Raw genomic sequence first — 12,814 nt, forward strand, 5'->3', positions numbered from 1 at the left:
TATAGAACAAAGCTGTGCCATTTCCCTAGACTTATCAGAGTAACTCTTTTACAGCTTCCACTGAATCAGCTTTCAATAAGTGATTTATCTAAATTAATTTGCAAATATTGTACATTTTATATACCATATAATGTTGAGGAGGAAACTTGGAACTCACCGTCCAAGCCATGAACACAAACTACCAGGTGAATCCCATCTTCCAAGTTCTCTTCCTCCTCCTCTGGTGGGAAATACGGAGTATCAGAAGCCAGCACAGACAAGTCGCTGTACAGAAATCCTTCAATCTTCAGTTCTTTTTTAAATTTTTCTTTGGCCTGATAAAAACTGGAGAATATGCTAATTAATTAAAAGCAAAGCTGTGTACTGCATTGAGCAGGAAATGTGTTGGGCTGGTAAGTAGGAGTGACGAGCTTCCACCAGCCAAGCGTCTGCTGAGTGCCAAACACTAAATAAAACCTTGCTGAAGATCCTAGTGAGTGATGCTGGGTTCTGAAAATGAAGGCAGGAAAGGACTCCCCTCCAAATCAAAGGGCTTTAGTTCTTCACATTTCTACGCAGATCCTATGGTGAACAGGAGACAAGACAATGGGATAGCTCCAAGGATCCAAAATTCTCTTTATGGAGTGAAAGCTCTTTCTTCTGACCCACAAGACCACCATGGGTTGCCCTCCATCTGCTTTTCCAGCACTGTTCCTGACCACTCCCTTTCTCTAACACATTTCTATAATCCCCATAATCTTGGCTTTACTTCTGTGTGCCTCGGCAAATGCAGTTCTGGATGCCAAGTTCTTCTCCCTCCTTGCTATTACATTCTCTACCGGGTTACCTGACATGATGCTGTTTAAGGACATGGCTTTAGAATCAGATTGCTGAGGGCAGAATCTTGGCCTTGATACCTCTTACCTGCTACCCACTGAATGTGACCTCATCTGAAATACCTGGGACCAGAAGAGTTTTAGATTATAGTTATTTTTCCAGATTTGGGAATATTTGCATATACATAATATCTTGGGAATGGGACCCAAGCCTACATATGTAATATACTTTTGGTTTATATATACCAATAGACATAGCAGGAGGGTAATTTTATACAATGTTTTTAATATTTTGGGGTACGATGCAATTACATAGTGTAAACTCTTCCTCTTGTGCCACCATGTCAGTGCTCAAAAAGTTTTTCATTTTAAAAGTACAGACTGAGGATGGGACTTAGTAATAGAATGCTTGCCTACCATATGCAAGGCCATGAGTTTAATTGCAGCACTGAAAAAAATACCTGGTAAGTAAAGTTTTGGATTTTGATATGGATAGAGCATATCAGAGTTTGGATTTTCAGGTTAGGAATGTTCAACTTGTATTATATGTTATTAGCCATATCATAATTATCATCATCATCATTAACCTCACTGATTGTTTTATTTTCCTTTGATAGAGATGTCACCTTGCAAAAGCTTTTCCTAGCCACCATCCCTATTGACAGTCATTGCCTGCAGCCACTTTTCCTTTTTCATTCTGGCTGACTGTACACCCATGAATCATTACATATACCTACCCTTGCCCTCATCGACTTCTCTCAAACTTCTGGCTGTCTTTTGGACTGTGAGTATCATAATATCCTGGATAACTCTGCCCCAGGAATGGACAGTGTCTTCTATATACATGGTGACTTGATGACAAGTGCTGCATTATAGGCATTAAATACTCTTTACACGACCAAAAATCCAACATATACCTACCTGTGAAATTTCTTTAGGGGAAAACCATGAACATTTCCCAAAAGAATAAAATGATTCTATTGTATACAGCCTGAAGTGCATAGTTTACAAGTGCAGGAACAATATGAATATGAACCCAACACAGGAGGGAAAGGACTCTGGCATTGTGAAAGAAGCAGTGACTTTAAGAACTCCAAAAACAACCCAAATTTGCTAACAAAGTCCTATTCCCTCAAAGGCTCTTTAAAAATTCCCCTCTCAAAATGTACAAAGACAGAGTACAATGATATTCACAAAAGAATGCACTGTAACAATAATAGAACAAAGTTTAAATGTCCATCTATAAAAGATTCAGTTAATAAATCATGGCACACCTGCACACTGGGATACAGTGGAAACATTAAAGTGGTGCAAAAATAAATTTACAAACATAAGAAGTTCTTTCAACATATCATTAAATTGAAAAAATATGAATCCAGGAACTGTTAAAATAATCTTATTTTCCATAAAAACATAGATCTGGAGGCACATAGAAAGTGTGGAAGCTGTTACGGTGAGAGGTTCATTTGTTCATAATCTTTATCTCTTTATACTATTCAACATTTATGATTTGTATGATATGGATATCATTTAAATGACATGCATATTACTTATATGATATGCATATTCGATTAAATCAGAAAATAACAAACATTAATTTTTTAAATAGAAGGTATGCAATTGAGCAATCAGTAGAGTGACCTAAATGACCATTCTGGAACAAGTGTGCCATCTTCAAACTTACCTGAACATCCTTTCACTGACTTCATCCTCCAATTTGCTAGAATGGGTAGAAATGACTCCAAAGGAACCCAAAGGTTGATGGGTGATAGGAACTGGTGTCTGTTTGGAAGAGAATCCAGCCCTGGCAGGGGTCTCCTTGGGCACAGAGGAGAAAGGGAGACATGTGGCAGTGCAAGACAGGGATAAGTTGACAACCTCCACAGCCTTCAGGCTGTCCAGAGTAAAGGTCTCTGTAGGGGTCAGGTGGGACCCCAAGATGGAAGTTCCTCCCTTTGGCTCCTGGTTTCTCAAAACAGGAGAGGGAGTGGAGTGAGTCACAGTGGGGCACACAGTACCAGCTTCATGTTCAGTCTCCAGAGAGGCATCAGGTTCTCTGTTCAACATTGTGTCATCAATGAAGCAAGGTGAACTGCATTGCTGGCCTGCAGAATTTGGGTGGATGGCATTGGCCGCTGATGGACAGCTGAATTCAGGCACCTTATGGTGAGACATCTCCCCAACCTCTGAGATGCTGCTGTTGGACAGATTGTGTTTGCCCACATTCAAGTCTTTAGGTCTGCCCTTTGGGGTTTCCATTAGTCCTCTTTGGAAAAACCTGGTCCTTGTATTTTCAAGTACTATGGTGTGCGGTATTTTTAAGTCAATACCTTTGGTTTCAACACTTGGAGTGCTCTCAGGTCTGCCATCCAGAGAACAGCCTCCATCAGCATAAGACTGAGTCTCTTTGCCTTTGGGGATGTCCATGTAACCAGGCCCCTGCTGTTTCTCAGCATCTAAATCTACTTCCACCAGTGAATGGCCTTCCTCATCATCCTTGGTTTTGGAGCCACCAGAAGGTTGAGAACTGTGTTCAGGGGAAATTTGGCTCATGCTGTGCATATCTGAAGCTTCAGCAGAGCCTCGCTGTTTCTTCGTGACATCTGCACCCTCAGCAGGATCTTCTGGGCTGCTAATCTGAGGTGCAGATGCAGACTTGGTTAGCTTGGTGAGTGCTAACTCTCGCTCCTCCTCCTCAAAAGGCAAGGAGCTGATGGAGGTAAGAGAAGCCTGGATGCCACTGGGCAGGCTTGTGTTACTCTCTGTGTGGCCGCCCTCTAAGGAGTTCCTGTGCAGGGCATACCTCCGAGCCAGCTGGTGCAAGACTTCCCGGTCACTGGGTAACTCCAGGGCCCTGCTTCGAGCTTCTGACCAGGCCACCGAACTTGGTTCGCTCTCAATGCCCGAGTCAGATATGATGGAGGAAGATCTCTTGATAACCCCAGAAAGCACTGACAGCTCCTCCTGCTCTTCTGTATGAGGGTCCTGCAGGGAAGACCTGACATCCAAGGGTGCTCTCAGAGTGGAGCTAGGGGCGTCACAGTGCTCAGGAGGTGTGAGCTTCAGGTTCAGCAGCCCTAGTTTTTCCTCCCGGTCTGCTCCCTTTCCTAGAGTATGCAGCTCAGGGAGGGCTGTTTTGTCTGGAGAGATAGCATCTTGGTGATTTCCACCTGCTGCCATTTTGCTTGGCACGATCCTCTCAAAACTGTTCTTGTCTCTGGAGCTTCTTCTCTCATAATGAACACTGAGGAGTTCCATGGGTTCAGCTCTGTGTGGGTTCTTATTGCTGCATTTCACATCAATGTAGGTCAGTCCCGGGGCCTGCCCATCCTCTGGGCCCAGGTTCCTAGGTGTGTCCCCCTCTGCGGATGGGTATGTTCCAACATCAGACCCCTGACCAGTCCAACATTCATCTTCAGGCACTCCTGCTTTATTCTGGAATTCACCAATTGTCAGATACACCTCAGATTCGAAGCACATGTCCACCTGGTTTTGTGTGGTCACATTCTCTCCTGGCTCTGGACACCTACTAACTTCTTCCTCAGAGCCCATTTGGATTGGTTTCATCGTAGACAAGACAAGGCCTTCCTTAAAAGATGATTTTGCATTTACAATATGGTTTTCTTCTTTCTCTTTTAGGTCCATTATTGTAGGGATTGTTGCCGGAATGTCAAAATTAGGATAAACACTCAAACTATGTCCTGCAAAAAAAAAAAAAAAAACAGAAAAGAAAATTGGAAAATTGTATTATAATTTACAAATACAGTGGTACCTCCTCAGTTGATGAACTTATTTTTTTTTTAGTTTGGCATTATAACATTTATTAAAATAATGCTATGAGTTAATAGAAACAGCAAAGAACCAAAGAATTAAAATGCAAGCTATGTAAAATTCTAACTAAAACCCAAAAGCGTCTAATGCATTCATTCATTAGCTAACTAAAAGCCCCCAAAAGACAAGACACCCAGTATAATAAAGCACTGCAAAACAGTTGGCAATTTTCAGTTATCAAAATTGTGGATTTTGCATCGTGTATCCTTTTCTCAATAAAGAAAAACATTTTTTCAATGTTATATGACATGCATATAAAAGAAGATAGAAAAATACATTATAAACTTGTAGCAATGGCTGTAAATATGTTTCTCATAGAGAATAGGTTGGTTATGGTATATACACAGCATGAAACTACTACAGTAATAAATAATAGACAAAAAATACATGTGAGCGGTATGATAACATACAAGTGACACTCCTATTTACCCATGCTAAAAAGTGATGTGATACTGTCAGAAAAACATCTTAAAAATTACATTAATAAGAAGTAAATTCAAAAAAGAATAATACTGAGAACCAAGGCATTCAGAGATTTCAAAATTCATGCTTTTTTTTTCAGTTGATCCAAAAAATTTGTCAACTAAGTTTTCAAAGGTTTGTTCTGAGCCAACATTACTTATAAATGTCACACATTTATTATTTCACACATTGACTTTCTTCCCCATATTAGTCCTTTGATAAACATCTAAAATGTCCAGCTATAACACAGTTGAGATGAAACTGGATCAAATACTGGTATCGTTTTTAACTATCCCCCCAAGTGTTTGAGTGTCACAGACTTATTCAACCAACCCAACACAATAAAAATCAAAATGGCGCAGCATATATTGTAAATAAATCAAAACAAATGTCAGCGGTGTGTAACAGAAAGACGCAGCGGTACATTAAAACCAAAGCTAGCAGAGTATAAAGAATGACTGTCTATTGCGTAGTAAATAAACTGAAAATGGTTCAAAGTGACACGAGATAACGGAGAGGTTGCCGCGAAGGAGCCGACTGAGCTTCCTGCTACCTTGGCTGTGAAGCTTTGAAGGTGTGGGAGAGGGAAAGAGCCGATGAGCTGGAGGTCCGCTGCCACTTGAGATTTTCCACATTTGGTGCTGAATAGTTAATGATTATCTCCTCAAGTGTTTAGGGGTAGGCTTTGCACACAACTTGTCTCAACGACAAAAATGATTGAACTTCATGATTGTGAACTTAGTTTGTTCTAAGAGTTTGGAAATGATGGCCGTGTTTGTGTCTGTGCCAGAAAGATGGCTGAGGTCCTATTTGTCACCTGATGTAGCGTTTGCAAACAAAAAGCCAAATTTTGCCCAATGCTTTTGTCTGTTTACAAAACTGTTCACAAATAAAAGCATTCATGAACCGAGGTACCACTGTAATATTCACAAGTTGTATTTACACCGAACTGTATAAAAGAAATTTGGCAGTTTTGTTTCTTTTCCATGGGAAATATTTTCCCACTCCTTGGAATTTCCCAAATGATACAAGTGTCTTCATCATTCATGTGGGTTCTGATTATTTATGCTAATGAGGTGACCTATGCTGGATTCATAAACAGTTTATATTATTTATGATGAGTTGGGACAGGGTATGGCCCAAATAGAAAGAGCAAAGCTGTGATCAGTGGCTTATGACATGGAGAAAGTAGTATCAGTCTGGTCCCTGGTAAAAGACTGCGTTCCGTCATTGAGCCGGTGGCTGAATTGATCAGGCCATATAATGAAAGCACAATAGTTTAGATGCCCTAGCTCAGGTGAGCTTTTCTGGTTGGCAGTGCAGACTAATGTTCCAAGAGGGGGCAGTGCCTGGGAACAGAGGAACTTCCTATTTGAGGCTCCCCAGACCTTAGCCTGGGGACATTCTTTCTCTCTTCTCTGCTTTCTTCTCTCTTCTCCTCTCTCCTCTTCTCTTCCCTCTTTCCTCTTTATCTTCCTTCTTTTCTTTTTCCTTCCCCCTTCTTCTTCTCCCCTCTCCTCCTTCCTTTTCTCTCTCTTCCTCTTCATTTCCTTCTTTTTCTTCCCTCTCCTCCTCCTTCTCTTTTTCCGTCTTTCTCTCTCCTCCCCTCCCTTCCCTGCTGCTCTTTATTTGTATTCTTTGCATTGGCTATAAGAATGTAAGTGTAAGTGCAATCTTTTCCTCAGTTCTGCGAGTCATTCTAGCAAGTTATTGCATCTGAGGCTTTGTGGGAAATGAGAATCTGTAGCCCCCTGGCCAGAGGTATGAGTGGCCTGGGAGCCCTTAGCAGATTTCTGGACTCTGATATGAAGTCTCTCTTATAGGAACTGTGCCCATTAATGTGAAGCTTGACCTAACTCTTGGTTTTTCCTGTCTGATTTGTATTTTGCTAAAGAAAAACTTAACAAAGTCTTTTTAATAAATTCCAGTTATAAATATTGAGGCTTCTCTATTTTATGCAAAATAACTTCAGAATCACAAGCTTAGCTTCAGGAAAGTCTGATTTCCAACACTGACTCTGCCACTTGCCAGTCAAAAGGGTCTGAAAAAAAAAAAGTCTGGACAACTGTGGAACTGAAATTAGCTTTTCCCATGACAGTTTACTAGTTCTCTTTTCTCAGCTCTAAGATGGGCAGATTCCCAGTACTCAGCAACCCTTAGAAAGTCACAACTCTCAGAATAGCCATGATGCAAAAGAAGTCACACATGGGAAAATTTCTGCTTTGTGCAGAAAACACTGTTAGCCTAAATTATGCAACTGGGTAATTATCCTTTGTGATAGTCATACCATAAGGAAGGCTGCAGAATCATATTGATTTCACAGGCAGACAACAGGTAGAGTCATCTTTTTCTTATTTTTCTTTAGGGTCAATTATTATCTTTCTCAATGTCTTTTCTCCTTCATTCTCTCTTCTTTTTCATCTTCTTCATCCTTCTTCCTCTTTCTCCCTCTTTTCTCCTCCCTTTATCTCTCTTTCCTTTCTAATCATAATTAGCAAGAATAAATGTCTCCCAAGTCTATCTGTCCCACAGCTCTGACCAGAAAATCACAAGATATATTATTTATTTTCCCTACACACAAAACAAAAGAAGGGCGTGTGTTTTATTTTCTTTAAAAAACTTAAATACTTTTCATGGATTTAACAGAAGCTAAATGAATATCATCTCTTCTGAATGTTATGAAATAAACTCTGTAGATACCATTTGGGGTTTTTGAACATCATCATCTCATAACTCTAACAGAAACTTTTGATTGGGTAAAGAAAAACATGAAAATCTTCCTTTCCTGGATGCACTTTCTCCAGCTGGAGAGGCTGTGAGCGCACTTCCCCTCCTCTGAGAGATCTACCCACAGCATACAGTGAAGCTGAGATTTTCTATGGAAATTCCTCCACATCTTACCTGCCACACGATGGTCTGTTTGTTCATCGCATATCTCCTCAGGAGAGCAGGGGTTGTTTTATGACTCGCTATAGCTCCCAGGCTAGCTCTGTGGTTGGTACCTATCTGATAAACTGTGTTCATAAAATGAACTGAGACTAGAAGCAAAATCCAACAGAACAAAGAGGAGAGAGTAGAAGTGGGCATCCTCTTCAGAGCAAATCAGCCCCTGCCTTGATGGGATTTTCAAAATATTGAGAAACATATACAAGTATAGCTTGTTCTCCTGCCAAAATGAAGTGGGTGGCAGGAAAACTGTGGATGCAGTGAAGAGGTGAGTGGGTGCCAGGGACTAGAGGACGGGAAGCGATGATACACAGAGCGCAGGGACCTCTGTGCAGAGAAACTGCTCTGTATGATACTGCAATGGTGGACGCACGCCCCGGCACATCTGTCCACGCTCACAGAATGAGCCAAGAGTCGTCCTCATTAAAGTGAATTCTGGGTGGTAATGACCTCCCTTGTGGATCACTGATGTTAAGAAATGTGCCTTCTGGGAGCGGGATGTGGACAATGTGTGTGCGGGGGACGATACGACGGGTCAGGGTGTATCTGAGGTTTCTTGGCAACTCCCTCTTTGTTCTTTCTTTGCTCAGAAGCTGAAATTTCTATTAAATTAATCCTTTTTTGAAAAGGAAAAGAAGACAAAAATAAATGTGGACAGTGTCCTTGGAAACATGAACTAAGCTTTTTGGGGAAGGAGAGACTGAGTTACAGGAGGCTGCACCCTGAGTCACACAGCTCAGGCAGGTGTGGGTGAGCTCCTAAGCATGTGCAGCAAGGGTGAACACAGCACTGGACATGGAGCTGGACAGGCAAGAGAATCTGAAATATGGACCAAGATACAGGGCACAGATGGGTGAGGGGTTTGGTAATTATGTTTTCAGAGACCGGACGTAGATGCTTGGAATAGAAAGCACTTATCGTCGAAAAGTAAGACACGCTGCAAGAGATGCAGCAGGAAAGTTGTTCCCTATGTAGCAACAATTTACCTACAACAGTAGAGCTATGTGAGAATCTGAGGATCTAAGGATCACATTTAAAGATTCAAAGTAGGTACTCACTAGGGCATGAAATGAAATGAGCACGCATTACCATCCATTGCTCCAGGCCTGTCCGTCCTTTCACTGCCTATGGATGGGTCTGATCATTGCTCACCATGCACTCGGTGGTGGGCTTTCCAATGCTGGCTGGACCTAGGGTATGTGATATTGGGATGAAGGGTATGGGGTATGAAATTAGACCACTAATTTGCTTTAGTTCTGGGTATGGATAACGGGAAGGCCCACCCTGGGTGTGGGCGGCACCACCCGAAAGGCTGGTAGACTGGATGGGGCAAAAGGGGAAGGGAGGTCTACTCTGTTGCTGCTCCTTGCTGCTTTTTGCCTCCGGCTATTGACTGTTTCTCTTCTGTGATGCCATGATACCCTACCTTAGAGCCAGCCGATTGTGGACTGAAACCTCTATAAACTGTGAGCCAAAGTAAGCCTTGACTCCTTTAACTTGTGGGTGTCTGCTATTTTTGTCCTAGAAATAAGAAAGTAATTAAGACACACTTACCCTGGGGAGCGACAATTACTGCCCCTTTTGCCCAACTTCACATAGTTATTAATATTTGAGAAAAAGACTCAAATCTAGATAGTCTGTCTAACTCTCAGGCGAACCATTCCATGGCCATGGGACAGGGCCATGGAAAGGTGGGGTAGGCACTTACAATGAAGACAGAGTTTGCTGAGCATGTGGTATTCAGCAGGTTTCCAAGCCATGGTTCTGGGTAGCCCATGAACAGTGTTAGTGACCAATCTTTTTCTTTCCTCTGGTATTACACACCAAAAGGATGGGCTACAAATCTGACAACCTCACAGCAAGGAGTGAATATTAAGGTCATCAAGCTCTCGAGGAAAGAGGAAACAGTTCTTCATTGATAAACCTTTTGATTTGGAATGAAAAAACCATCCAAGCAATTCATGAAGGAACATGACTGGGGACACACAGACGATGCTGGTAAAGCAGTTTGGGGGATGGGATGGATCCAATGCAGGTGGAGGCGTATGGAGAGAAGTCCAAGGAGACAGCCAGGCCTCTGACGGTGACTGTCTGGGGTTCTTCTAGAACATGAGACAAGAGATGGGATCCAACCTCATGCACATTACACAGATGCAATGAGATGCTGATCTTCAAATGCTAATGGGCACAGGCAGTGAACGATTCCTGGAGAGATGGCCCCGGCCATGTTTTGCTGCTGATTCACACTCAGGGACACTGACACGAGAGGCAAAGGGAAACAGAAGGCAGAGCAAGCCCAGGGAGACCGACCCTGACTTGCCAGTGGATGCTGCAGGATGGAGGCTCAGAGATAAAGCTGGCTGAAAGAAAGTGAAGGCATGCAGTAGGAATCGCACACATGTGCTGAGGGACTGAGATTTACGTTCACTGGAATATCTATTAGCATTTGCAGAAAAAAAGACTACATATCTGTATTTGTGTACACACATGCACACGCGTGCATGCACACACACCCCCACACACACACACTTGTTGCCTCTAAGGAAAAGGTTTAACGCTCTGTTTTCAACTGATTTTGATTGGTTAGATTGGAGGCTGATACTGGACCAGTACACATCCCAGCTGTCATACATCAGATTGACACTAGATGTCAGTATAACTGAGCACCAAATTCCCAGTTGCAGGGATGCGCTGTCCTTGGAAGTCACCTAGATGTCTCAACAGTGCAGAACCTCTGCCACGTAGCTCTACCAACCTTGCATTTGAATGATGGACACCTAAGAACTAATGGTTTGAGGCCCCGCATGGGAAAGAGTGAGGGAGAGCATGAGCTTCTGAGTCAGGGTTGCTGGCTTGGACTGCTCGGTCCCTGTCATACCAGCATTAAAGAACACTCACCATCCTTGTGCCCAGTTTCTGTCTGCAAAGTACGAATTGTGAGGTTTTGTACAGGATTAATGAGATAGAACCCCTACACCTCCAGCAGAGAGCCCAGCCTATTCTGGCCCTTCCTGGGTTTCTGTACTCGGGCTGCAGGACAGGACAGAGCACAGACATGTTTCACATGTCCAGATGCTCCAGTAGTACACTGCAGTACCAGCTCCACAGGAGACACAGACAGAAGCACACACACACAAACATGCTTTCTTTTCTCCCCAAAATGAGTCATTCACTCACACAAGTAGTTCTGCAGCCGTTTCCCTAAGTACTTTGCCTGGCCCATGTCATCAAAAAGGGACTCTGAACCTGAGGCCAATGAACCTCAAGCAGGGGTGACTGTATGTTTGAATCTCACACTTGTGATGAGAAGGGACCTTTGCCGATTCCCAAGTCAGCATGTGCGGGCTGATTCCACTCTGGCCGTTGACAACACCGAGGCATTGGGCCCCTCCACACCGAAGGGACTGATGTTGGAGCCTTCACTATGAAGAAGTCTTTTCAAACAGCTTGGCCTTAATTCTTGCTCTCTCACTATGATTGGAGGGGCACTTTTTAAATTAGGTCCTATTGCTGTTGAGGACACAGTGTGACCTCCAAGACTCCACCTCCGGAGAGCCTTGTTTGTTTGTATGTTTGTTTGTGTATTTTTGAGACAGGGCTTCACCACATAGTTCAGGCTGGCCTTGAACTTATGGCAATCCTCCTGCCTCAGCCTCCGGAGTGCTAGTACTGTAGTCATGAGCTACCACACATATCCCAGAAAGCTGGATTACTGAACCTTTCCAAAACAACAGAAGAAGCCAAACCTTTCATTGGGCAGTCCACGTATCTGTCCTCAAAGATGACTGGCAGGGTGTTGCAATTACCATCAATGTCCAGGCACTCTGCAGGCAGTGGGGGCATGCTGGTGAGGTACTCGGAATTCCGCACATCCAGGGACAGCTGGCTGTGGGTCTGCATCCTGGTGGCACATGGACAGGGTGAGCACTCAAGAAACAATGACAGTCCTTAAAAGTGTTCTGAAGTGCTAATCACAGGAGGACACTCAGAAATTCTGAGCAGACTGTGGCCACAGCCATCTGCTTCTCCATCCACACTTCCCTGCTTCTTAGCCACACCCTCAGCCCCCAAAGCCATAGTAGTCAGCTCTGTTTGGGAATTGCTTCAAGGTGCTGGGGTCAGAGGCCATAAATTGCAGGACTGGGTGACACGTGAGGTTATCCATCACACATAGTTAGCAAATGTTACAAAAGAGTGGAATGCCACCTGAATTCCTGGCTAGGAATCAAATTATTAGTATGTTTTACATATGTATGTCCCATTTATTTCACTTAAGAGTATGGACTCAATATGCATCTATTTACCTATAAATGACTCTAGTTTCTCATTCTTCATGCCTGAGTAGTACTCCATTTTATAGAAAAGCCACATCTTTATCCAATCTCCAGTTGATGGGCAGTTGGGCTGTTCCCAAGTTTTAGCTATTACAAACTATGCCACTATAAACATGGGTGTGCATATATTGCTGTGGTATGAGAAATCTTAAATTAGTACTTTGAAGTACTTACCTGTTACTCTTTCTCCTATATTATACCATGTAGGGCCCAAGCCATATTTTGGTACACTTGAATTAAAAACCATGTAAAATAGCCTTTTTTGACTATTATATGGATAATTAGTATCCTTAATATGGGTGTAAGTTCCCCTAGTTTAAGAATCATGCTTTATTCCTTCCATGTATGATTTTTTTAAATGTCCATTTTCTCCATGACCCAAAGATTTTCTTTTTTTTTTTTTTTTTTTTTTTTTTTTCTCAAGGT

At 42.6% G+C, this 12,814-nt stretch overlaps 1 protein-coding gene across 5 annotated transcripts in view; it reads right to left on the bottom strand.

The window, feature by feature from the left end:
• Positions 1-12,814, bottom strand: part of Fam135b (family with sequence similarity 135 member B) — a 322,410-nt gene that overhangs the window by 18,356 nt on the left and 291,240 nt on the right. For all 5 annotated transcript variants that reach the window (XM_010629616.2, XM_010629613.2, XM_010629612.2 and 2 more), the window contains exons 12-14: positions 11,801-11,955; positions 2,500-4,516; positions 158-324 (exon numbers count right to left, since the gene is read on the bottom strand). In XM_010629616.2, the coding sequence (XP_010627918.1) occupies positions 158-324; positions 2,500-4,516; positions 11,801-11,955 (2,339 nt within the window). The remainder of the gene's footprint in view (positions 1-157; positions 325-2,499; positions 4,517-11,800; positions 11,956-12,814) is intronic.

The sequence above is a fragment of the Fukomys damarensis genome, unplaced genomic scaffold, assembly GCF_012274545.1.
Source record: "Fukomys damarensis isolate Sample0158 unplaced genomic scaffold, DMR_v1.0_HiC HiC_scaffold_5, whole genome shotgun sequence".
Classification (NCBI taxonomy): domain Eukaryota; kingdom Metazoa; phylum Chordata; class Mammalia; order Rodentia; family Bathyergidae; genus Fukomys; species Fukomys damarensis.